Source organism: Hyperolius riggenbachi, chromosome 4 (genome assembly GCF_040937935.1).
Source record: "Hyperolius riggenbachi isolate aHypRig1 chromosome 4, aHypRig1.pri, whole genome shotgun sequence".
NCBI lineage: Eukaryota > Metazoa > Chordata > Amphibia > Anura > Hyperoliidae > Hyperolius > Hyperolius riggenbachi.
This window is the reverse complement of record NC_090649.1, coordinates 1861558-1888016: the sequence shown is the minus strand read 5'-3', so window position 1 is coordinate 1888016 and position 26459 is coordinate 1861558. Positions and strand designations below refer to the sequence as shown.

The following is a 26459-nucleotide window of genomic DNA, read 5'->3' as shown; positions in this document are numbered from 1 at the left end:
GGTTGCTGTATCATGTAAAGGGTATGCAGGGGTTGCTGTATAATATCATGTAAAGGGTATGCAGGGGTTGCTGTATAATATCATGTAAAGGGTATGCAGGGGTTGCTGCATGAAGCTATAAATCTGCATAGGAACAGTGAGATAGGAGGAATTCAAATTCCTAGCAGCCTATAGACTTGCTGCGTTATTAGCTAATGGGTAAATATGATACCATGCTAAGGGTATGCAGGGGTTGCTGTATAATATCATGTAAAGGGTATGCAGGGGTTGCTGCATGAAGCTATGAATCTGAATGGAAACAGTGAGATAGGAGGAATTCAAATTCCCAGCAGCCTATAGACTTGCTGCACTATTGCACAGAGCGAGGGGGGCGGGTCCTAGGCTTTCAAACAGCTTGGAATAGGATCTAGCTATGAGCTTGATCATAGAACGCAGGTGAATAGCCTGCACAATAGAGGATAAAGGACGTCACTCTCCGTGCCTCCGTAGCCCCTGAGGAGTTGCTAGGGCAACGAAACGTTGGGCGGAGCCACAGAGTGACGTCATAGCGCACGACGCTCGCTGGACGCTGCGGGATTGTCTGTGTGCAGCAGGCTCGGTATCTTTTAGAGCACTAGCCAGTAAGATATTGCGGAGAGGGACGCTAGATGACAGAGGCGTGCGCCTTGTCACCAGCTTAGTGCATCTCATCTCTGCATATTATTATTATTTTATTATTTTTTATTTATATAGCGCCAACATATTCCGCAGCGCTTTACAAAGCACAATAAGACGACAAGGGGAACATAGATACAACTAACAAATATACAGCAGAGTTCCAAGCAGCACAAATATTGTTACAAAGACAGTAAACATTAGGAGGATGACCCTGCCCTTGCGAGCTTACAATCTAATGGGTAGTGGGGGACACACTAGGTAAGGGGGTGGAGGATGGATGAGGCAGTGATTCTTTGCCTCTGATTACATTGTGACAAATAAGTAAATAAAGGGCTATAGAATGTTATAAGCTTGTCTGAAAAGGTGTGTTTTAAGAGTGCGTTTGAAGATGTCCAGGTTTGGAGCATGACGTACAGGCTGTGGAAGAGAGCTCCAGATAAGGGCTGATGCTCGTGTAAAGTCCTGGATGCGAGCATGAGAGGAGGTGATCAGCTTAGAGGCCAGGAGAATTTCTTGGGAGGAGCGAAGGTTGCGGGAGGGACAATATCTTGAGATTAGTGAGGAGATGTATGGAGGAGACAACTCGTGGAGGGCTTTGTATGTTAGAGTCAGGAGTTTGAACTGGATCCTCTGGGTAATGGGTAACCAGTGGAGAGAACGGCACAGTGGGGCTGCATCGGAAGAGCGTGTGGAAAGGTGAATGAGGCGGGCCGCTGCATTTAGAAGGGATTGGAGAGGAGCTAGCCTGTTTTTTGGTAGGCCACAGAGCAGGGTGTTGCAGTAGTCTAGGCGGGAGATGATTAAGGCATGAACAAGCATTTTGGTGGCCTCTTGTGTGAGGAAGGGACGGATACGGAATATATTTTTGAGCTGGAAATAGCAGGTGGTGGTTAATGAGGCAATGTGAGGTTTAAAGGAGAGCTCTGAGTCAAGTATAACCCCCAAGCAGCGGGCCTTAGTGGTTGAGGTTATTGGGGTGTTGTCTACCGTTATGGTTGCAATTGGTGGGGGTGTAGATAGCAATGGTGGAAAAATCACAATTTCCGTTTTAGTCATGTTGAGTTTGAGGAAGCGGGAGGACATGAATGCAGAAATGGCACGTAGACAGTCGGGGACTCTGGATAGTAGTGAGGACAGGTCAGGAGCTGAGAGATAGATTTGGGTGTCATCCGCATAGAGGTGATACTGGAAGCCAAAAGAGTTAATTAGTTGTCCCAGGCCACGGGTGTAGATTGAGAAAAGAAGTGGCCCAAGAACAGAGCCTTGAGGTACACCAACAGACAGTGGGTGTGGAGAGGACTTGGTGTTAGAGAAGGAGACAGTGTAAGAGCGTCCAGAGAGATAAGAGGAGATCCAGGAATGTGCTTGTCCCTTGATTCCTAAAGATGACAGTGTCTGCAGAAGCAGAGCATGATCAACCGTGTCAAAGGCAGAGGAAAGGTCAAGGAGTATTAGAATGGAGAACTGGCCTTTGGATTTAGCTACCAGTAGGTCATTAGCAACTTTCGTGAGGGCAGTTTCAGTGGAATGGTGTGTGCGGAATCCAGATTGAAAGGGGTCAAGTAAGGAGTTGGTAGAGAGAAAGGCAGACAATTCTGAATGGATGTGACGTTCCAGCAGTTTAGAAGCAAAGGGGAGGAGCGAGACAGGACGGTAGTTGGATAGAGAAGTTGGATCAAGAGAGGGTTTTTTGATTAGTGGTGTGATGATAGCTTGTTTGAATAAGGAAGGAAAAGTGCCAGTGGAGATAGAAAGGTTGAATAGAGTTGTTAGAGCGGGATTAAAGGAGGAGGAAAGCTGGGGGATTAGATGAGAGAGAATGGGGTCCAGGGCACAGGTAGTGAGATGCGCTTTGGAGATTAGTGAGGAAAGACACTGTTCAGTTAGTGTGGTGAAAGATGTTAGAGTGGGAGACTGGTCTTGTGGAGCGGGGGGAAGGCAGTTAGTGGTGGGTGAGGGTGCAGGCGGACAGAAGGAATTTATAGGTGACGGCTGTGCTGGTAAAAATGGTTGCGCGTTGAAGCTATTACGTATTGCATCAATCTTGCTTGTAAAGTATGATGCAAAGTTGTCGGCTGACAGACATGTGGTAGGGGGAGGAGGTGGGGGACGAAGTAGGGAGTTAAAGGTGTTGAACAATTGTTTTGGGTTGTGGGACTGTGAGGAAATGAGCGAGGAGAAATAAGACTGCTTAGCAGAAGTGAGCGCATCCCTGAGCTCCTGCATAGTTTGTTTATAGTGATTGAAGTCTTCTACAACAGCGCTTTTTCTCCAGCATTTTTCTCCAGCATACCCCTGTACCTGGAATCAGGTAGCTTGTCAAACGAAGGGGCTGGCTGTTTTTCATTTTCTTGATGAAGTTTTTTGACCCAATGAGTGGTTATACACCACTGATCTGTTTTTAACTATTTTTTAAATAAACTGGTACGCTTTTACGCGATGTGGAATTCGTTTTTTTTATTACACAGACTGGGAATAGCCGAGAGAGGACTGCCAGAGAGGCTGCGGGGTGGCCAATACCCCGAATGCGAGCATTGGCCTTGGAGGCCTAGAAGTCTGGTGAGTCTTTCCCCGAAGGGGGGGCTTTTTCATTATATGACATATTCGCTGTGTTTAAGAAGGAACAGGCACAGAAGAGCGCTTAACCATTTCACTGAAGCAAACCACTTTTAAGTAAAAAGAACATTAAGGCTTGTCTCAATTTTGCTAAAAAACATCTCAATAATTGCCAAGACTTTTGGGAAAATACCGTGTGGACCGACGAGACGAAAGTTGAACTTTTTGGAAGGTGCGTGTCCCGTTACATCTGGCGTAGAAGTAACATAGCATTTCAGCAGAAGAACATCATACCAACAGTAAAATATGGTGGTGGTAGTGTGATGGTCTGGGGTTGTTTTGCTGCTTCAGGACCTGGAAGGCTTGCTGTGATAGATGGAACCATGAATTCTACTGTCTACCAAAAAATCCTGAAGGAGAATGTCCGGCCATCTGTTCGTCAACTCAAGCTGAAGCGATCTTGGGTGCTGCAGCAGGACAATGACCCAAAACACACCAGCAAATCCACCTCTGAATGGCTGAAGAAAAACAAAATGAAGACTTTGGAGTGGCCTAGTCAAAGTCCTGACCTGAATCCTATTGAGATGTTGTGGCATGACCTTAAAAAGGTGGTTCATGCTAGAAAACCCTCAAATAAAGCTGAATTACAACAATTCTGCAAAGATGAGTGGGCCAAAATTCCTCCAGAGCGCTGTAAAAGACTCGTTGCAAGTTATCGCAAACGCTTGATTGCAGTTATTGCTGCTAAGGGTGGCCCAACCAGTTATTAGGTTCAGGGGGCAATTTCTTTTTCACACAGGGCCATGTAGGTTTTGAGTTTTTTTTCTCACTAAATAATAAAAACCATAATTTAAAACTGCATTTTGTGTTCAATTATGTTATCTTTGACTAATAGTTAACGTTTTTTGATGAGCAGAAACATTTAAGTGTGACAAACATGCAAAAGAATAAGAAATCAGGAGGGGGGCAAATAGTTTTTCACATCACTGTAGTTTATGGTTCATTTTAGTCTGGAAGAAACATACTTCTTATTTGTATATGTTTACGTGTATTATAAATGTTAGGATTTTGGCGATAGTGGTCCTTTAAAGTGACTCCGTAACAAAAATTGCATCCTGTTTTTTATCATCCTACAAGTTCCAAAAGCTATTCTAATGTGTTCTGGCTTATTGCAGCACTTTCTACTATCACAGTCTCTGTAATAAATCAATTTATCTTTCCCCTGTCAGCCTTGTCGGCCTGTGTCTGGAAGGCTGTCAAGTTCTTCAGTGTTGTGGTTCTGCTATGAACTCCCCCTTCCAGGCCCCTCTATGCACACTGCCTGTGTATTATTTAGATTAGGGCAGCTTCTCTCTTCTCTCTTATCTTTTACAAGCTGGATAAATCGTCCTCTGAGCTGGCTGGGCTTTCACATACTGAGGAATTACAAACAAGGGCAAAGCTGTTTGCAGGAGAAAAAAGAGCAGCCTGAAACTTCAGTGGAAGATAGCTGCAGGGGGAAAGAAACACACAAATGATCTCTTAAGATTTAAAAGGAATGCTGTATACAGCCTGCTTGTGTATGGATGTATTTTCTATGTGTGGACATACTGTACATCAACCTACTTCCTGTTTTGGTGGCCATTTTGTTTGTTTATAAACAAACATTTTAAAACTGTTTTTAACCACTTTTAATGCGGCGGGGAGCGGCGAAATTGTGACAGAGGGTAATAGGAGATGTCCCCTAACGCACTGGTATGTTTACTTTTCTGCGATTTTAACAATACAGATTCTCTTTAAGTGCTTTATGTTTACGCTTAGGACCTCCACCTCATCAGTTCAGCATCCTTGCACCTTTCCCGATCTTCCCACTCATCTCACCGTTCCATGGTCATCTCATGGTTCTCCTTGTCTTTACAGCTTAATGTCTTTGATATCTCAGAAGGCCAGAAGACAACCATCCTGAATTACTGTTCCTATGTGCAGTGGGTGCCAGGAAGTGACGTGGTGGTGGCACAGAACCGTAATAATCTGTGTGTGTGGTACAATATCGATTCTCCAGAACGGGTTTCCATGTTTCCTATTAAGGTGAGGCCTGGCATCTCTAAGACTTCTGCTGTTCTTCTTCTCTGGTTAGACAGACGGTCAGCTGGTTATGCCCGTGGTGCTTGTAGGGTCTTTTGCCCGTCAGTTTGCCTTGTATAAGTGAGAGTGGAGGAGGGGTGGCAGGGTTATGGAGGAGGGTGGCGGGGTTATGCAGGAGGGGTGGCGGGGTTATGGAGGAGGGTGGCGGGGTTATGGAGGAGGGTGGCGGGGTTATGCAGGAGGGTGGCGGGGTTATGCAGGAGGGGTGGCGGGGTTATGGAGGAGGGTGGCGGTGTTATGGAGGAGGGTGGCAGGGTTATGGAGGAGGGTGGCGGGGTTATGCAGGAGAGTGGCGGGGTTATGGAGGAGAGTGGCGGGGTTATGGAGGAGGGTGGCGGGGTTGTGGAGGAGGGTGGCGGGGTTATGCAGGAGGGTGGCGGGCGGGGTTATGCAGGAGGGTGGCGGGGTTATGCAGGAGGGTTGCGGGGCTATGGAGGAGGGTGGCGGAGTTATGGAGGAGGGTGGCGGGGCTATGGAGGAGGGTGGCGGGGCTATGGAGGAGGGTGGCGGGGCTATGGAGGAGGGTGGCGGGGCTATGGAGGAGGGTGGCGGGGTTATGCAGGAGGGTGGCGGGGTTATGCAGGAGGGTTGCGGGGTCATGGAGAAGGGTGATGGGGTTATGCAGGAGGGTGGCGGGGTTATGGAGGAGGGTGGCGGAGTTATGCAGGAGGGTGGCGGGGTTATGCAGGAGGGTGGGGGGGTTATGGAGGAGGGTGGCGGGGTTATGGAGGAAGGTGGCTATAGAAGAGCGTGGCGGGGTTATGCAGGAGGGTGGGGGGGGGGGGGGTTATGGAGGAAGGTGGCTATAGAAGAGCTTGGCGGGGTTATGCAGGAGGGTGGCGGGGTTATGGAGGAGGGGTGGCGGGGTTATGGAGGAGGGTGGCGTGGTTATGCAGGAGGGTGGCGGGGTTATGGAGGAGGGGTGGCGGGGTTATGGAGGAGGGTAGCGTGGTTATGCAGGAGGGTGGCGGGGTTATGCAGGAGGGTGGCGGGGCTATGGAGGGGGGTGGCGGGGCTATGGAGGGGGGTGGCGGGGCTATGGAGGGGGGTGGCGGGGTTATGGAGGAGGGTGATGGGGTTATGCAGGAGGGTGGCGGGGGTTATGGAGGAGGGTGGCGGGGGTTATGGAGGAGGGTGGCGGGGTTTATGGAGGAGGGTGGCGGGGCTATGCAGGAGGGTGGTGGGGCTATGGAGGAGGGTGGCGGGGCTATGGAGGAGGGTGGCGGGGCTATGGAGGAGGGTGGCGGGGTTATGCAGGAGGGTGGCGGGGTTATGCAGGAGGGTGACGGGGTTATGGAGGAGGGTGACGGGGTTATGGAGGAGGGTGGCGGGGTTATGCAGGAGGGTGGCGGGGTTATGGAGGAGGGTGGCTATAGAAGAGGGTGGCGGTGTTATGGAAGAGGTGTGCGGGGTTGTGGAGGAGGGTGGCTGGGCTATGCAGGAGGGTGGCTGGGCTATGCAGGAGGGTGGCGGGGCTATGGAGGAGGGTGGTGGGGCTATGGAGGAGGGTGGCGGGGCTATGGAGGAGGGTGGCGGGGCTATGGAGGAGGGTGGCGGGGTTGTGCAGGAGGGTGGCGGGGTTGTGCAGGAGGGTGACGGGGTTATGGAGGAGGGTGGCGGGGTTATGCAGGAGGGTGGCGGGGTTATGGAGGAGGGTGGCTATAGAAGAGGGTGGCGGTGTTATGGAAGAGGTGTGCGGGGCTGTGGAGGAGGGTGGCGGGGTTATGGAGGAGGGTGGCGGGGTTATGGAGGAGGGTGGGGGGGGGGTTATGGAGGAGGGTGGCGGGGTTATGGAGGAAGGTGGCTATAGAAGAGCGTGGCGGTGTTATGGAGGAGGATGGCGGGGTTATGGAGGAGGGTGGCGGGGTTATGGAGGAGGGTGGGGGGGTTATGGGGGAAGGTGGTGGGGTTATGCAGGAAGGTGGTGGCATTTTACAGGAGAGGGAAGTGTTGAGACTGTGCTCGGAAAGTGTTATGATTAGGTAAGGTGATGGTTCTGGACAGCAGGCAGAAAAGGGATTAATGAGTTAGGTACAAAGGAATGAGAGGTTAGGCTGTGTGTGAAGGGGTAGTTAGGGTTAGGCTATGCAGGAATGGGGTAGTTAGGGTTAGGCTGTGTGAGAAGGGGTAGTTAGGGTTAGGCTGTGTGTGAAGGGGTAGTTAGGGTTAGGCTGTGTGTGAAGGGGTAGTTAGGGTTAGGCTGTGTGTGAAGGGGTAGTTAGGGTTAGGCTGTGTGTGAAGGGGTAGTTAGGGTTAGGCTATGCAGGAATGGGGTAGTTAGGGTTAGGCTGTGTGTGAAGGGGTAGTTAGGGTTAGGCTGTGTGTGAAGGGGTAGTTAGGGTTAGGCTGTGTGTGATGGGGTAGTTAGGGTTAGGCTGTGTGTGAAGGGGTAGTTAGGGTTAGGCTATGCAGGAATGGGGTAGTTAGGGTTAGGCTGTGTGTGAAGGGGTAGTTAGGGTTAGGCTATGCAGGAATGGGGTAGTTAGGGTTAGGCTGTGTGTGAAGGGGTAGTTAGGGTTAGGCTGTGTGTGAAGGGGTAGTTAGGGTTAGGCTGTGTGTGAAGGGGTAGTTAGGGTTAGGCTATGCAGGAATGGGGTAGTTAGGGTTAGGCTGTGTGTGAAGGGGTAGTTAGGGTTAGGCTATGCAGGAATGGGGTAGTTAGGGTTAGGCTGTGTGTGAAGGGGTAGTTAGGGTTAGGCTGTGTGTGAAGGGGTAGTTAGGGTTAGGCTATGCAGGAATGGGGTAGTTAGGGTTAGGCTGTGTGTGAAGGGGTAGTTAGGGTTAGGCTGTGTGTGAAGGGGTAGTTAGGGTTAGGCTTTGCAGGAATGGGGTAGTTAGGGTTAGGCTGTGTGTGAAGGGGTAGTTAGGGTTAGGCTGTGTGTGAAGGGGTAGTTAGGGTTAGGCTATGCAGGAATGGGGTAGTTAGGGTTAGGCTGTGTGTGAAGGGGTAGTTAGGGTTAGGCTTTGCAGGAATAGGGTAGTTAGGGTTAGGCTTTGCAGGAATAGGGTAGTTAGGGTTAGGCTGTGTGTGATGGGGTAGTTAGGGTTAGGCTTTGTGTGAAGGGGTAGATAGGGTTAGGCTGTGTGTGAAGGGGTAGTTAGGGTTAGGCTGTGTGTGAAGGGGTAGTTAGGGTTAGGCTGTGTGTGATGGGGTAGTTAGGGTTAGGCTGTGTGTGATGGGGTAGTTAGGGTTAGGCTGTGTGTGAAGGGGTAGTTAGGGTTAGGCTATGCAGGAATGGGGTAGTTAGGGTTAGGCTGTGTGTGAAGGGGTAGTTAGGGTTAGGCTATGCAGGAATGGGGTAGTTAGGGTTAGGCTGTGTGTGAAGGGGTAGTTAGGGTTAGGCTGTGTGTGAAGGGGTAGTTAGGGTTAGGCTATGCAGGAATGGGGTAGTTAGGGTTAGGCTGTGTGTGAAGGGGTAGTTAGGGTTAGGCTATGCAGGAATGGGGTAGTTAGGGTTAGGCTGTGTGTGAAGGGGTAGTTAGGGTTAGGCTATGCAGGAATGGGGTAGTTAGGGTTAGGCTGTGTGTGAAGGGGTAGTTAGGGTTAGGCTATGCAGTAATGGGGTAGTTAGGGTTAGGCTGTGTGTGAAGGGGTAGTTAGGGTGAGGCTATGCAGGAATGGGGTAGTTAGGGTTAGGCTGTGTGTGAAGGGGTAGTTAGGGTTAGGCTGTGTGTGAAGGGGTAGTTAGGGTTAGGCTATGCAGGAATGGGGTAGTTAGGGTTAGGCTGTGTGTGAAGGGGTAGTTAGGGTTAGGCTTTGCAGGAATAGGGTAGTTAGGGTTAGGCTTTGCAGGAATAGGGTAGTTAGGGTTAGGCTGTGTGTGATGGGGTAGTTAGGGTTAGGCTGTGTGTGAAGGGGTAGTTAGGGTTAGGCTGTGTGTGAAGGGGTAGTTAGGGTTAGGCTGTGTGTGAAGGGGTAGTTAGGGTTAGGCTATGCAGGAATGGGGTAGTTAGGGTTAGGCTGTGTGTGAAGGGGTAGTTAGGGTTAGGCTATGCAGGAATGGGGTAGTTAGGGTTAGGCTGTGTGTGAAGGGGTAGTTAGGGTTAGGCTGTGTGTGATGGGGTAGTTAGGGTTAGGCTGTGTGTGAAGGGGTAGTTAGGGTTAGGCTGTGTGTGAAGGGGTAGTTAGGGTGAGGCTATGCAGGAATGGGGTAGTTAGGGTTAGGCTGTGTGTGAAGGTGTAGTTAGGGTTAGGCTGTGTGTGAAGGGGTAGTTAGGGTTAGGCTATGCATGAATGGGGTAATTAGGGTTAGGCTGTGTGTGAAGGGGTAGTTAGGGTTAGGCTGTGTGTGAAGGGGTAGTTAGGGTGAGGCTATGCAGGAATGGGGTAGTTAGGGTGAGGCTGTGTGTAAAGGGGTAGTTAGGGTTAGGCTATGCAGGAATGGGGTAGTTAGGGTTAGGCTGTGTGTGAAGGGGTAGTTAGGGTTAGACTGTGTGTGAAGGGGTAGTTAGGGTGAGGCTATGCAGGAATGGGGTAGTTAGGGTTAGGCTGTGTGTGAAGGGGTAGTTAGGGTTAGGCTATGCAGGAATGGGGTAGTTAGGGTTAGGCTGTGTGTGAAGGGGTAGTTAGGGTTAGGCTATGCAGGAATGGGGTAGTTAGGGTTAGGCTGTGTGTGAAGGGGTAGTTAGGGTTAGGCTGTGTGTGATGGGGTAGTTAGGGTTAGGCTGTGTGTGAAGGGGTAGTTAGGGTTAGGCTATGCAGGAATGGGGTAGTTAGGGTTAGGCTGTGTGTGAAGGGGTAGTTAGGGTTAGGCTGTGTGTGAATGGGTAGTTACGGTTAGGCTATGCAGGAATGGGGTAGTTAGGGTTAGGCTGTGTGTGAAGGGGTAGTTAGGGTTAGGCTATGCAGGAATGGGGTAGTTAGGGTTAGGCTGTGTGTGAAGGGGTAGTTAGGGTTAGGCTATGCAGGAATGGGGTAGTTAGGGTTAGGCTGTGTGTGAAGGGGTAGTTAGGGTTAGGCTATGCAGGAATGGGGTAGTTAGGGTTAGGCTGTGTGTGAAGGGGTAGTTAGGGTTAGGCTATGCAGGAATGGGGTAGTTGGGGTTAGGCTGTGTGTGAAGGGGTAGTTAGGGTTAGGCTGTGTGTGAAGGGGTAGTTAGGGTTAGGCTGTGTGTGAAGGGGTAGTTAGGGTTAGGCTATGCAGGAATGGGGTAGTTAGGGTTAGGCTGTGTGTGAAGGGGTAGTTAGGGTTAGGCTGTGTGTGAAGGGGTAGTTAGGGTGAGGCTATGCAGGAATGGGGGAGTTAGGGTTAGGCTGTGTGTGAAGGGGTAGTTAGGGTTAGGCTATGCAGGAATGGGGTAGTTAGGGTTAGGCTGTGTGTGAAGGGGTAGTTAGGGTTAGACTGTGTGTGAAGGGGTAGTTAGGGTGAGGCTATGCAGGAATGGGGTAGTTAGGGTTAGGCTGTGTGTGAAGGGGTAGTTAGGGTTAGGCTATGCAGGAATGGGGTAGTTAGGGTTAGGCTGTGTGTGAAGGGGTAGTTAGGGTTAGGCTGTGTGTGATGGGGTAGTTAGGGTTAGGCTGTGTGTGAAGGGGTAGTTAGGGTTAGGCTATGCAGGAATGGGGTAGTTAGGGTTAGGCTGTGTGTGAAGGGGTAGTTAGGGTTAGGCTGTGTGTGAAGGGGTAGTTACGGTTAGGCTATGCAGGAATGGGGTAGTTAGGGTTAGGCTGTGTGTGAAGGGGTAGTTAGGGTTAGGCTATGCAGGAATGGGGTAGTTAGGGTTAGGCTGTGTGTGAAGGGGTAGTTAGGGTTAGGCTATGCAGGAATGGGGTAGTTAGGGTTAGGCTGTGTGTGAAGGGGTAGTTAGGGTTAGGCTATGCAGGAATGGGGTAGTTAGGGTTAGGCTGTGTGTGAAGGGGTAGTTAGGGTTAGGCTATGCAGGAATGGGGTAGTTGGGGTTAGGCTGTGTGTGAAGGGGTAGTTAGGGTTAGGCTGTGTGTGAAGGGGTAGTTAGGGTTAGGCTGTGTGTGAAGGGGTAGTTAGGGTTAGGCTGTGTGTGAAAGGGTAGTTAGGGTTAGGCTATGTGTGAAGGGGTAGTTAGGGTTAGGCTGTGTGTGAAGGGGTAGTTAGGGTTAGGCTATGCAGGAATGGGGTAGTTGGGGTTAGGCTGTGTGTGAAGGGGTAGTTAGGGTTAGGCTGTGCAGGAATGGGGTAGTTAGGGTTAGGCTGTGTGTGAAGGGTTGTTAGGGTTAGGCTGTGTGTGAAGGGGTAGTTAGGGTTAGGCTGTGTGTGAAGGGGTAGTTAGGGTTAGGCTGTGTGTGAAGGGGTAGTTAGGGTTAGGCTGTGTGTGAAGGGGTAGTTAGGGTTAAGCTGTGTGTGAATGGGTAGTTAGGGTTAGGCTATGCAGGAATGGGGTAGTTGGGGTTAGGCTGTGTGTGAAGGGGTAGTTAGGGTTAGGCTGTGTGTGAAGGGGTAGTTAGGGTTAGTCTATGCAGGAATGGGGTAGTTAGGGTTAGGCTGTGTGTGAAGGGGTAGTTAGGGTTAGGCTATGCAGGAATGGGGTAGTTAGGGTTAGGCTGTGTGAGAAGGGGTAGTTAGGGTTAGGCTGTGTGTGAAGGGGTAGTTAGGGTTAGGCTGTGTGTGAAGGGGTAGTTAGGGTTAGGCTGTGTGTGAAGGGGTAGTTAGGGTTAGGCTGTGTGTGAAGGGGTAGTTAGGGTTAGGCTATGCAGGAATGGGGTAGTTAGGGTTAGGCTGTGTGTGAAGGGGTAGTTAGGGTTAGGCTGTGTGTGAAGGGGTAGTTAGGGTTAGGCTGTGTGTGATGGGGTAGTTAGGGTTAGGCTGTGTGTGAAGGGGTAGTTAGGGTTAGGCTATGCAGGAATGGGGTAGTTAGGGTTAGGCTGTGTGTGAAGGGGTAGTTAGGGTTAGGCTATGCAGGAATGGGGTAGTTAGGGTTAGGCTGTGTGTGAAGGGGTAGTTAGGGTTAGGCTGTGTGTGAAGGGGTAGTTAGGGTTAGGCTGTGTGTGAAGGGGTAGTTAGGGTTAGGCTATGCAGGAATGGGGTAGTTAGGGTTAGGCTGTGTGTGAAGGGGTAGTTAGGGTTAGGCTATGCAGGAATGGGGTAGTTAGGGTTAGGCTGTGTGTGAAGGGGTAGTTAGGGTTAGGCTATGCAGGAATGGGGTAGTTAGGGTTAGGCTGTGTGTGAAGGGGTAGTTAGGGTTAGGCTATGCAGTAATGGGGTAGTTAGGGTTAGGCTGTGTGTGAAGGGGTAGTTAGGGTGAGGCTATGCAGGAATGGGGTAGTTAGGGTTAGGCTGTGTGTGAAGGGGTAGTTAGGGTTAGGCTGTGTGTGAAGGGGTAGTTAGGGTTAGGCTATGCAAGAATGGGGTAGTTAGGGTTAGGCTGTGTGTGAAGGGGTAGTTAGGGTTAGGCTGTGTGTGAAGGGGTAGTTAGGGTTAGGCTTTGCAGGAATGGGGTAGTTAGGGTTAGGCTGTGTGTGAAGGGGTAGTTAGGGTTAGGCTGTGTGTGAAGGGGTAGTTAGGGTTAGGCTATGCAGGAATGGGGTAGTTAGGGTTAGGCTGTGTGTGAAGGGGTAGTTAGGGTTAGGCTTTGCAGGAATAGGGTAGTTAGGGTTAGGCTGTGTGTGATGGGGTAGTTAGGGTTAGGCTGTGTGTGAAGGGGTAGTTAGGGTTAGGCTGTGTGTGAAGGGGTAGTTAGGGTTAGGCTGTGTGTGAAGGGGTAGTTAGGGTTAGGCTATGCAGGAATGGGGTAGTTAGGGTTAGGCTGTGTGTGAAGGGGTAGTTAGGGTTAGGCTGTGTGTGAAGGGGTAGTTAGGGTTAGGCTGTGTGTGAAGGGGTAGTTAGGGTTAGGCTATGCGGGAATGGGGTAGTTAGGGTTAGGCTGTGTGTGAAGGGGTAGTTAGGGTTAGGCTATGCAGGAATGGGGTAGTTAGGGTTAGGCTGTGTGTGAAGGGGTAGTTAGGGTTAGGCTATGCAGGAATGGGGTAGTTAGGGTTAGGCTGTGTGTGAAGGGGTAGTTAGGGTTAGGCTATGCAGTATTGGGGTAGTTAGGGTTAGGCTGTGTGTGAAGGGGTAGTTAGGGTGAGGCTATGCAGGAATGGGGTAGTTAGGGTTAGGCTGTGTGTGAAGGGGTAGTTAGGGTTAGGCTGTGTGTGAAGGGGTAGTTAGGGTTAGGCTATGCAGGAATGGGGTAGTTAGGGTTAGGCTGTGTGTGAAGGGGTAGTTAGGGTTAGGCTGTGTGTGAAGGGGTAGTTAGGGTTAAGCTTTGCAGGAATGGGGTAGTTAGGGTTAGGCTGTGTGTGAAGGGGTAGTTAGGGTTAGGCTGTGTGTGAAGGGGTAGTTAGGGTTAGGCTATGCAGGAATGGGGTAGTTAGGGTTAGGCTGTGTGTGAAGGGGTAGTTAGGGTTAGGCTTTGCAGGAATAGGGTAGTTAGGGTTAGGCTTTGCAGGAATAGGGTAGTTAGGGTTAGGCTGTGTGTGATGGGGTAGTTAGGGTTAGGCTGTGTGTGAAGGGGTAGTTAGGGTTAGGCTGTGTGTGAAGGGGTAGTTAGGGTTAGGCTGTGTGTGAAGGGGTAGTTAGGGTTAGGCTATGCAGGAATGGGGTAGTTAGGGTTAGGCTGTGTGTGAAGGGGTAGTTAGGGTTAGGCTATGCAGGAATGGGGTAGTTAGGGTTAGGCTGTGTGTGAAGGGGTAGTTAGGGTTAGGCTGTGTGTGATGGGGTAGTTAGGGTTAGGCTGTGTGTGAAGGGGTAGTTAGGGTTAGGCTGTGTGTGAAGGGGTAGTTAGGGTGAGGCTATGCAGGAATGGGGTAGTTAGGGTTAGGCTGTGTGTGAAGGTGTAGTTAGGGTTAGGCTGTGTGTGAAGGGGTAGTTAGGGTTAGGCTATGCAGGAATGGGGTAGTTAGGGTTAGGCTGTGTGTGAAGGGGTAGTTAGGGTTAGGCTGTGTGTGAAGGGGTAGTTAGGGTGAGGCTATGCAGGAATGGGGTAGTTAGGGTTAGGCTGTGTGTGAAGGGGTAGTTAGGGTTAGGCTATGCAGGAATGGGGTAGTTAGGGTTAGGCTGTGTGTGAAGGGGTAGTTAGGGTTAGACTGTGTGTGAAGGGGTAGTTAGGGTGAGGCTATGCAGGAATGGGGTAGTTAGGGTTAGGCTGTGTGTGAAGGGGTAGTTAGGGTTAGGCTATGCAGGAATGGGGTAGTTAGGGTTAGGCTGTGTGTGAAGGGGTAGTTAGGGTTAGGCTATGCAGGAATGGGGTAGTTAGGGTTAGGCTGTGTGTGAAGGGGTAGTTAGGGTTAGGCTGTGTGTGATGGGGTAGTTAGGGTTAGGCTGTGTGTGAAGGGGTAGATAGGGTTAGGCTGTGTGTGAAGGGGTAGTTAGGGTTAGGCTATGCAGGAATGGGGTAGTTAGGGTTAGGCTGTGTGTGAAGGGGTAGTTAGGGTTAGGCTGTGTGTGAAGGGGTAGTTACGGTTAGGCTATGCAGGAATGGGGTAGTTAGGGTTAGGCTGTGTGTGAAGGGGTAGTTAGGGTTAGGCTATGCAGGAATGGGGTAGTTAGGGTTAGGCTGTGTGTGAAGGGGTAGTTAGGGTTAGGCTATGCAGGAATGGGGTAGTTAGGGTTAGGCTGTGTGTGAAGGGGTAGTTAGGGTTAGGCTATGCAGGAATGGGGTAGTTAGGGTTAGGCTGTGTGTGAAGGGGTAGTTAGGGTTAGGCTATGCAGGAATGGGGTAGTTGGGGTTAGGCTGTGTGTGAAGGGGTAGTTAGGGTTAGGCTGTGTGTGAAGGGGTAGTTAGGGTTAGGCTGTGTGTGAAGGGGTAGTTAGGGTTAGGCTGTGTGTGAAAGGGTAGTTAGGGTTAGGCTATGTGTGAAGGGGTAGTTAGGGTTAGGCTATGTGTGAAGGGTTAGTTAGGGTTAGACTATGCAGGAATGGGGTAGTTAGGGTTAGGCGGTGTGTGAAGGGGTAGTTAGGGTTAGGCTGTGTGTGAAGGGGTAGTTAGGGTTAGGCTATGCAGGAATGGGGTAGTTGGGGTTAGGCTGTGTGTGAAGGGGTAGTTAGGGTTAGGCTGTGCAGGAATGGGGTAGTTAGGGTTAGGCTGTGTGTGAAGGGGTAGTTAGGGTTAGGCTGTGTGTGAAGGGGTAGTTAGGGTTAGGCTGTGTGTGAAGGGGTAGTTAGGGTTAGGCTGTGTGTGAAGGGGTAGTTAGGGTTAGGCTGTGTGTGAAGGGGTAGTTAGGGTTAGGCTATGCAGGAATGGGGTAGTTGGGGTTAGGCTGTGTGTGAAGGGGTAGTTAGGGTTAGGCTGTGTGTGAAGGGGTAGTTAGGGTTAGTCTATGCAGGAATGGGGTAGTTAGGGTTAGGCTGTGTGTGAAGGGGTAGTTAGGGTTAGGCTGTGTGTGAAGGGGTAGTTAGGGTTAGGCTATGCAGGAATGGGGTAGTTAGGGTTAGGCTGTGTGTGAAGGGGTAGTTAGGGTTAGGCTATGCAGGAATGGGGTAGTTAGGGTTAGGGTGTGTGTGAAAGGGTAGTTAGGGTTAGGCTGTGTGTGAAGGGGTAGTTAGGGTTAGGCTATGCAGGAATGGGGTAGTTAGGGTTAGGCTGCGTGTGAAGGGGTAGTTAGAGTTAGGCTGTGTGTGAAGGGGTAGTTAGGGTTAGGGGTAGTTAGGGTTAGGCTGTGTGTGAAGGGGTAGTTAGGGTTAGGCTGTGTGTGAAGGGGTAGTTAGGGTTAGGCTATGCAGGAATGGGGTAGTTAGGGTTAGGCTGCGTGTGAAGGGGTAGTTAGGGTTAGGCTGTGTGTGAAGGGGTAGTTAGGGTTAGGCTGTGTGTGAAGGGGTAGTTAGGGTTAGGCTATGCAGGAATGGGGTAGTTGGGGTTAGGCTGTGTGTGAAGGGGTAGTTAGGGTTAGGCTGTGTGTGAAGGGGTAGTTAGGGTTAGTCTATGCAGGAATGGGGTAGTTAGGGTTAGGCTGTGTGTGAAGGGGTAGTTAGGGTTAGGCTGTGTGTGAAGGGGTAGTTAGGGTTAGGCTATGCAGGAATGGGGTAGTTAGGGTTAGGCTGTGTGTGAAGGGGTAGTTAGGGTTAGGCTATGCAGGAATGGGGTAGTTAGGGTTAGGCTGTGTGTGAAAGGGTAGTTAGGGTTAGGCTGTGTGTGAAGGGGTAGTTAGGGTTAGGGGTAGTTAGGGTTAGGCTGTGTGTGAAGGGGTAGTTAGGGTTAGGCTGTGTGTGAAGGGGTAGTTAGGGTTAGGCTATGCAGGAATGGGGTAGTTAGGGTTAGGCTGCGTGTGAAGGGGTAGTTAGGGTTAGGCTGTGTGTGAAGGGGTAGTTAGGGTTAGGGGTAGTTAGGGTTAGGCTGTGTGTGAAGGGGTAGTTAGGGTTAGGCTGTGTGTGAAGGGGTAGTTAGGGTTAGGCTATGCAGGAATGGGGTAGTTAGGGTTAGGCTGCGTGTGAAGGGGTAGTTAGGGTTAGGCTGTGTGTGAAGGGGTAGTTAGGGTTAGGCTGTGTGTGAAGGGGTAGTTAGGGTTAGGCTATGCAGGAATGGGGTAGTTAGGGTTAGGCTGCGTGTGAAGGGGTAGTTAGGGTTAGGCTGTGTGTGAAGGGGTAGATAGGGTTAGGCTGTGCAGGAATGGGGTAGTTAGGGTTAGGCTGTGTGTGAAGGGGTAGTTAGGTTTAGGCTATGCAGGAATGGGGTAGTTAGGGTTAGGCTGCGTGTGAAGGGGTAGTTAGGGTTAGGCTGTGTGTGAAGGGGTAGTTAGGGTTAGGCTGTGTGTGAAGGGGTAGTTAGGGTTAGGCTATGCAGGAATGGGGTAGTTAGGGTTAGGCTGCGTGTGAAGGGGTAGTTAGGGTTAGGCTGTGTGTGAAGGGGTAGATAGGGTTAGGCTGTGCAGGAATGGGGTAGTTAGGGTTAGGCTGTGTGTGAAGGGGTAGTTAGGGTTAGGGTATGCAGGAATGGGGTAGTTAGGGTTAGGCTGCGTGTGAAGGGGTAGGGTTAGGGGTAGTTAGGGTTAGGCTGTGTGTGAAGGGGTAGTTAGGGTTAGGCTGTGTGTGAAGGGGTAGTTAGGGTTAGGCTATGCAGGAATGGGGTAGTTAGGGTTAGGCTGCGTGTGAAGGGGTAGTTAGGGTTAGGCTGTGTGTGAAGGGGTAGTTAGGGTTAGGCTGTGTGTGAAGGGGTAGTTAGGGTTAGGCTATGCAGGAATGGGGTAGTTGGGGTTAGGCTGTGTGTGAAGGGGTAGTTAGGGTTAGGCTGTGTGTGAAGGGGTAGTTAGGGTTAGTCTATGCAGGAATGGGGTAGTTAGGGTTAGGCTGTGTGTGAAGGGGTAGTTAGGGTTAGGCTGTGTGTGAAGGGATAGTTAGGGTTAGGCTATGCAGGAATGGGGTAGTTAGGGTTAGGCTGTGTGTGAAGGGGTAGTTAGGGTTAGGCTATGCAGGAATGGGGTAGTTAGGGTTAGGCTGTGTGTGAAAGGGTAGTTAGGGTTAGGCTGTGTGTGAAGGGGTAGTTAGGGTTAGGCTATGCAGGAATGGGGTAGTTAGGGTTAGGCTGCGTGTGAAGGGGTAGTTAGGGTTAGGCTGTGTGTGAAGGGGTAGTTAGGGTTAGGGGTAGTTAGGGTTAGGCTGTGTGTGAAGGGGTAGTTAGGGTTAGGCTGTGTGTGAAGGGGTAGTTAGGGTTAGGCTATGCAGGAATGGGGTAGTTAGGGTTAGGCTGCGTGTGAAGGGGTAGTTAGGGTTAGGCTGCGTGTGAAGGGGTAGTTAGGGTTAGGCTGTGTGTGAAGGGGTAGATAGGGTTAGGCTGTGCAGGAATGGGGTAGTTAGGGTTAGGCTGTGTGTGAAGGGGTAGTTAGGTTTAGGCTATGCAGGAATGGGGTAGTTAGGGTTAGGCTGCGTGTGAAGGGGTAGTTAGGGTTAGGCTGTGTGTGAAGGGGTAGTTAGGGTTAGGCTGTGTGTGAAGTGGTAGTTAGGGTTAGGCTATGCAGGAATGGGGTAGTTAGGGTTAGGCTGCGTGTGAAGGGGTAGTTAGGGTTAGGCTGTGTGTGAAGGGGTAGATAGGGTTAGGCTGTGCAGGAATGGGGTAGTTAGGGTTAGGCTGTGTGTGAAGGGGTAGTTAGGGTTAGGGTATGCAGGAATGGGGTAGTTAGGGTTAGGCTGCGTGTGAAGGGGTAGTTAGGGTTAGGCTGTGTGTGAAGGGGTAGTTAGGGTTAGGCTGTGCAGGAATGGGGTAGTTAGGCTGTGTGTGAAGGGGTAGATAGGGTTAGGCTAATGACCAGGCAAGCAGATGTCAGACCCCGCAGTCACATTAGACATACTTATGCTGGTTGGGGACGGGGATGTAACTGGCCACATTTGGCACAGGCGGTTTGCTTTTCCCTGTGGTGTCTTGTGTGAGGCCAGATGTTGAGCTTCTCGGCCTTGTTATGTATGGAACGTTACAGCTCTACCTGGATCGGAGCGCGGGATCATGTGACTGGTGTGCATGCGGATCATGTGACTGGTGGGCCTGCGGATCATGTGACTGGTGTGCATGCGGATCATGTGACTGGTGTGCATGCGGATCATGTGACTGGTGTGCATGCGGATCATGTGACTGGTGGGCCTGCGGATCATGTGACTGGCGTGCATGCGGATCATGTCACTGGTGGGCATGCGGATCATGTGACTGGTGTGCATGCGGATCATGTGACTGGTGGGCATGCGGATCATGTGACTGGTGGGCCTGCGGATCATGTGACTGGTGGGCATGCGGATCATGTGACTGGTGGGCATGCGGATCATGTGACTGGTGTGCATGCGGATCATGTGACTGGTGTGCATGCGGATCATGTGACTGGTGGGCATGCGGATCATGTGACTGGTGTGCATGCGGATCATGTGACTGGTGGGCATGCGGATCATGTGACTGGTGGGCATGCGGATCATGTGACTGGTGTGCATGCGGATCATGTGACTGGTGGGCATGCGGATCATGTGACTGGTGGGCCTGCGGATCATGTGACTGGTCTGCATGCGGATCATGTGACTGGTGGGCATGCGGATCATGTGACTGGTGGGCCTGCGGATCATGTGACTGGTGGGCCTGCGGATCATGTGACTGGTGGGCATGCGGATCATGTGACTGGTGGGCCTGCGGATCATGTGACTTGTGTGCATGCGGATCATGTGACTGGCGTACATGCGGATCATGTGACTGGCGTGCATGCGGATCATGTGACTGGCGTGCATGCGGATCATGTGACTGGTGTGCATGCGGATCATGTGACTGGTGTGCATGCGGATCATGTGACTGGTGTGCATGCTCATCATGTGACTGGTCTGCATGCGGATCATGTGACTGGTGGGCATGCGGATCATGTGACTGGTGTGCATGCGGATCATGTGACTGGTGGGCATGCGGATCATGTGACTGGTGGGCCTGCGGATCATGTGACTGGTGGGCATGCGGATCATGTGACTGGTCTGCATGCGGATCATGTGACTGGTGGGCCTGCGGATCATGTGACTGGTGGGCATGCGGATCATGTGACTGGTGGGCATGCGGATCATGTGACTGGTGGGCCTGCGGATCATGTGACTGGTGTGCATGCGGATCATGTGACTGGTGTGCGTGCGGATCATGTGACTGGTGGGCGTGCGGATCATGTGACTGGCGTGCGTGCGGATCATGTGACTGGTGTGCATGCGGATCATGTGACTGGTGTGCATGCGGATCATGTGACTGGTCTGCATGCGGATCATGTGACTGGTGTGCATGCGGATCATGTGACTGGCGTGCATGCGGATCATGTGACTTGTGTGCATGCTCATCATGTGACTGGTGTGCATGCGGATCATGTGACTTGTGTGCATGCTCATCATGTGACTGGCGTGCATGCGGATCATGTGACTTGTGTGCATGCGGATCATGTGACTGGTGTGCATGCGGATCATGTGACTGGTGTGCATGCGGATCATGTGACTGGTGGGCCTGCGGATCATGTGACTGGTGGGCATGCGGATCATGTGACTGGTGTGCATGCGGATCATGTGACTGGTGTGCATGCGGATCATGTGACTGGTGGGCATGCGGATCATGTGACTGGTGTGCATGCGGATCATGTGACTGGTGGGCATGCGGATCATGTGACTGGTGGGCATGCGGATCATGTGACTGGTGGGCATGCGGATCATGTGACTGGAGGGCGTGCGGATCATGTGACTGGCGTGCGTGCGGATCATGTGACTGGCGTGCATGCGGATCATGTGACTGGTGTGCATGCGGATCATGTGACTGGTGTGCATGCGGATCATGTGACTGGTCTGCATGCGGATCATGTGACTGGCGTGCATGCGGATCATGTGACTTGTGTGCATGCTCATCATGTGACTGGTGTGCATGCGGATCATGTGACTTGTGTGCATGCTCATCATGTGACTGGCGTGCATGCGGATCATGTGACTTGTGTGCATGCGGATCATGTGACTGGTGTGCATGCTCATCATGTGACTGGTGGGCCTGCGGATCATGTGACTTGTGTGCATGCGGATCATGTGACTGGCGTACATGCGGATCATGTGACTGGCGTGCATGCGGATCATGTGACTGGCGTGCATGCGGATCATGTGACTGGCGTGCATGCGGATCATGTGACTGGTGTGCATGCTCATCATGTGACTGGTGTGCATGCGGATCATGTGACTGGCGTGCATGCGGATCATGTGACTGGCGTGCATGCGGATCATGTGACTGGCGTGCATGCGGATCATGTGACTGGCGTGCATGCAGATCATGTGACTGGTCTGCATGCGGATCATGTGACTGGTGGGCATGCGGATCATGTGACTGGTGTGCATGCGGATCATGTGACTGGTGTGCATGCGGATCATGTGACTGGTGGGCCTGCGGATCATGTGACTGGTGGGCATGCGGATCATGTGACTGGTGTGCATGCGGATCATGTGACTGGTGGGCATGCGGATCATGTGACTGGTGTGCATGCGGATAATGTTCACTCATCCAGGCACAACTGTTATCCCTACAGCTAAATTAAAAGCCAGGGTTTTAGTTCACAGAAGAATGCATTCTTATGCTTAGTCACCTATACTGCGTAGAAGTACCCAGGTAAACATAGGTGTCCTAACTCTGGCCCTGTAACATGCATAGTGCAGACATGCAAACACATTCATTGCATCAAACCTATCAATGGATTAGGAGCACACATCCTGACGTCCTCTCCTGGGACAGACAGCGCATCTTACCAATCGCACAAGGGAGCTAACTTTATGTATCCATGTGCACCATGCACATACACCAGCATAAGCTGTGTGCATGCTGACAAACATGCAGGGGAAGGGGGGAGTGCACTGAATTAGACCCTAGCCACAGGGGTCAATGATAAGAATAAAAATACATATATCCAGGCACATCGCCTCTAGTTAGGACATTAAATAAATTATTAGGGAAAGGGAGGTGCTGAAGGGGGTGTGGCTAGAAACAGCAAAAATCAATTAACCCTTCGCACTCTCACATGCAAATGCTCAAACAAATGCATTCACAGGTTCACTCATCCAGGCACAACTGTTATCCCTACAGCTAAATTAAAAGCCGGGGTTTTAGTTCACAGAAGAATGCATTCTTATGCTTAGTCACCTATACTGCGTAGAAGTACCCAGGTAAACATAGGTGTCCTAACTCTGGCCCTGTAACATGCATAGTGCAGTATAGGTGATTAAGCATAAGAATGCATTCTTCTGTGAACTAAAACCCCGGCTTTTAATTTAGCTGTAGGGATAATAGTTGTGCCTGGATGAGTAAATCTGTGAATGCATTTGTTTGAGCATTTGCATGTGAGAGTGCGAAGGGTTAATTGATTTTTGCTGTTTCTAGCCACACCCCCTTCAGCACCTCCCTTTCCCTAATAATTTATTTAATGTCCTAACTAGAGGCGATGTGCCTGAATATATGTATTTTTATTCATGCGGATCATGTGACTGGTGGGCATGCGGATCATGTGACTGGTGTGCATGCGGATCATGTGACTGGTGGGCCTGCGGATCATGTGACTGGTGTGCATGCGGATCATGTGACTGGTGTGCATGCGGATCATGTGACTGGTGGGCCTGCGGATCATGTGACTGGTGTGCATGCGGATCATGTGACTGGTGTGCATGCGGATCATGTGACTGGTGTGCATGCGGATCATGTGACTGGTGGGCATGCGGATCATGTGACTGGTGTGCATGCGGATCATGTGACTGGTGGGCCTGCGGATCATGTGACTGGTCTGCATGCGGATCATGTGACTGGTGTGCATGCGGATCATGTGACTGGTGGGCCTGCGGATCATGTGACTGGCGGGCATGCGGATCATGTGACTGGCGGGCATGCGGATCATGTGACTGGCGTGCGTGCGGATCATGTGACTGGTGGGCCTGCGGATCATGTGACTGGTGTGCATGCGGATCATGTGACTGGTGGGCATGCTCATCATGTGACTGGTGTGCATGCAGATCATGTGACTGGTGTGCATGCGGATCATGTGACTGGAGGGCATGCGGATCATGTGACTGGTGTGCATGCGGATCATGTGACTGGTGTGCATGCGGATCATGTGACTGGTGTGCATGCGGATCATGTGACTGGTGGGCATGCGGATCATGTGACTGGTGGGCCTGCGGATCATGTGACTGGTGGGCCTGCGGATCATGTGACTGGTGTGCCTGCGGATCATGTGACTGGTGGGCATACGGATCATGTGACTGGTGGGCATGCGGATCATGTGACTGGTGGGCATGCGGATCATGTGACTGGTGGGCATGCGGATCATGTGACTGGTGGGCATGCGGATCATGTGACTGGTGGGCATGCGGATCATGTGACTGGTGGGCATGCGGATCATGTGACTGGTGGGCATGCGGATCATGTGACTGGTGGGCATGCGGATCATGTGACTGGTGGGCATGCGGATCATGTGACTGGTGGGCATGCGGATCATGTGACTGGTGGGCATGCGGATCATGTGACTGGTGGGCATGCGGATCATGTGACTGGTGGGCATGCGGATCATGTGACTGGTGGGCATGCGGATCATGTGACAGGCGGGCATGCGGATCATGTGACTGGCGGGCATGCGGATCATGTGACTGGCGGGCATGCGGATCATGTGACTGGCGGGCATGCGGATCATGTGACTGGCGGGCATGCGGATCATGTGACTGGCGGGCATGCGGATCATGTGACTGGCGGGCATGCGGATCATGTGACTGGCGGGCATGCGGATCATGTGACTGGCGGGCATGCGGATCATGTGACTGGCGGGCATGCGGATCATGTGACTGGCGGGCATGCGGATCATGTGACTGGTGGGCATGCGGATCATGTGACTGGTGGGCATGCGGATCATGTGACTGGTGGGCATGCGGATCATGTGACTGGTGGGCATGCGGATCATGTGACTGGTGGGCATGCGGATCATGTGACTGGTGGGCATGCGGATCATGTGACTGGTGGGCATGCGGATCATGTGACTGGTGGGCATGCGGATCATGTGACGGGTGGGCATGCGGATCATGTGACGGGTGGGCATGCGGATCATGTGACTGGTGGGCATGCGGATCATGTGACTGGTGGGCATGCGGATCATGTGACTGGTGGGCATGCGGATCATGTGACTGGTGGGCATGCGGATCATGTGACTGGTGGGCATGCGGATCATGTGACTGGCGTGCATGCGGATCATGTGACTGGTAGGCCTGCGGATCATGTGACTTGTGTGCATGCGGATCATGTGACTTGTGTGCATGCGGATCATGTGACTGGTCTGCATGCGGATCATGTGACTGGTGGGCATGCGGATCATGTGACTGGTGGGCATGCGGATCATGTGACTGGTGTGCGTGCGGATCATGTGACTGGTGGGCGTGCGGATCATGTGACTGGCGGGCGTGCGGATCATGTGACTGGCGGGCGTGCGGATCATGTGACTGGCGTGCGTGCGGATCATGTGACTGGCGGGCATGCGGATCATGTGACTGGCGGGCGTGCGGATCATGTGACTGGCGGGCCTGCGGATCATGTGACTGGTGTGCATGCGGATCATGTGACTGGTGGGCATGCTCATCATGTGACTGGTGGGCATGCTGATCATGTGACTGGTGTGCATGCGGATCATGTGACTGGAGGGCATGCGGATCATGTGACTGGTGTGCATGCGGATCATGTGACTGGTGTGCATGCGGATCATGTGACTGGTGTGCATGCGGATCATGTGACTGGTGGGCATGCGGATCATGTGACTGGTGGGCCTGCGGATCATGTGACTGGTGGGCCTGCGGATCATGTGACTGGTGTGCATGCGGATCATGTGACTGGCGGGCATACGGATCATGTGACTGGCGGGCATGCGGATCATGTGACTGGCGTGCATGCGGAGCATGTGACTGGCGTGCATGCGGAGCATGTGACTGGCGGGCATGCGGATCATGTGACTGGTGGGCATGCGGATCATGTGACTGGTGGGCATGCGGATCATGTGACTGGTGGGCATGCGGATCATGTGACAGGTGGGCATGCGGATCATGTGACTGGTGGGCATGCGGATCATGTGACTGGCGTGCGTGCGGATCATGTGACTGGCGGGCCTGCGGATCATGTGACTGGTGTGCATGCGGATCATGTGACTGGTGGGCATGCTCATCATGTGACTGGTGGGCATGCTGATCATGTGACTGGTGTGCATGCGGATCATGTGACTGGAGGGCATGCGGATCATGTGACTGGTGTGCATGCGGATCATGTGACTGGTGTGCATGCGGATCATGTGACTGGTGTGCATGCGGATCATGTGACTGGTGGGCATGCGGATCATGTGACTGGTGGGCCTGCGGATCATGTGACTGGTGGGCCTGCGGATCATGTGACTGGTGTGCATGCGGATCATGTGACTGGGGGGCATACGGATCATGTGACTGGCGGGCATGCGGATCATGTGACTGGCGTGCATGCGGAGCATGTGACTGGCGGGCATGCGGATCATGTGACTGGCGGGCATGCGGATCATGTGACTGGTGGGCATGCGGATCATGTGACTGGTGGGCATGCGGATCATGTGACTGGTGGGCATGCGGATCATGTGACTGGTGGGCATGCGGATCATGTGACAGGTGGGCATGCGGATCATGTGACTGGTGGGCATGCGGATCATGTGACTGGTGGGCATGCGAATCATGTGACTGGCGTGCATGCGGATCATGTGACTGGCGGGCATGCGGATCATGTGACTGGCGGGCATGCGGATCATGTGACTGGCGGGCATGCGGATCATGTGACTGGCGGGCATGCGGATCATGTGACTGGCGGGCATGCGGATCATGTGACTGGTGGGCATGCGGATCATGTGACTGGTGGGCATGCGGATCATGTGACTGGTGGGCATGCGGATCATGTGACTGGTGGGCATGCGGATCATGTGACAGGTGGGCATGCGGATCATGTGACTGGTGGGCATGCGGATCATGTGACTGGTGGGCATGCGGATCATGTGACTGGTGGGCATGCGGATCATGTGACTGGTGGGCATGCGGATCATGTGACTGGTGGGCATGCGGATCATGTGACTGGTGGGCATGCGGATCATGTGACTGGTGGGCCTGCGGATCATGTGACTGGTGGGCGTGCGGATCATGTGACTGGTGGGCGTGCGGATCATGTGACTGGCGTGCGTGCGGATCATGTGACTGGCGTGCATGCGGATCATGTGACTGGCGTGCGTGCGGATCATGTGACTGGCGTGCGTGCGGATCATGTGACTGGCGTGCGTGCAGATCATGTGACTGGCGTGCTTCCTTTTTGTGACAGGGGGACATTGTGGAGCTGGAGAGAAGTGAAGGGAAGACAGATGTCATTGTTACTGAAGGTGTGAACACCGTATCCTACACGCTGGATGAAGGCTCCATAGAGTTTGGTACAGCCATTGAGGATGGAGATTACAACAGGTACTCATTGCAGTAGGAGATGGGTGTGGCCTTGTGTGGAGTGACTCTGGTGCTCTTGTATGGTTCTGTGCCTTTCTGTGATATGTAATGCCTTGTGGTGTGTGTTGCTGCTGCCCTGGGTGTTCTGTGCCCTTCTGTGATATGTAATGTCTTGTGGTGTGTGTTGCTGCTGCTGCCCTGGGTGCTCTGTGCCCTTCTGTGATGTGTAATGTCTTGTGGTGTGTGCTGCTGC

At 52.1% G+C, this 26459-nt stretch overlaps 1 protein-coding gene across 1 annotated transcript in view; it reads left to right on the top strand.

The window, feature by feature from the left end:
* IFT172 (intraflagellar transport 172) overlaps positions 1 to 26459 on the top strand; it is a 619018-nt gene that overhangs the window by 201471 nt on the left and 391088 nt on the right. The window contains exons 16-17 of the mRNA XM_068279802.1: positions 5113 to 5280; positions 26091 to 26227. Of these exons, the coding sequence (XP_068135903.1) occupies positions 5113 to 5280; positions 26091 to 26227 (305 nt within the window). The remainder of the gene's footprint in view (positions 1 to 5112; positions 5281 to 26090; positions 26228 to 26459) is intronic.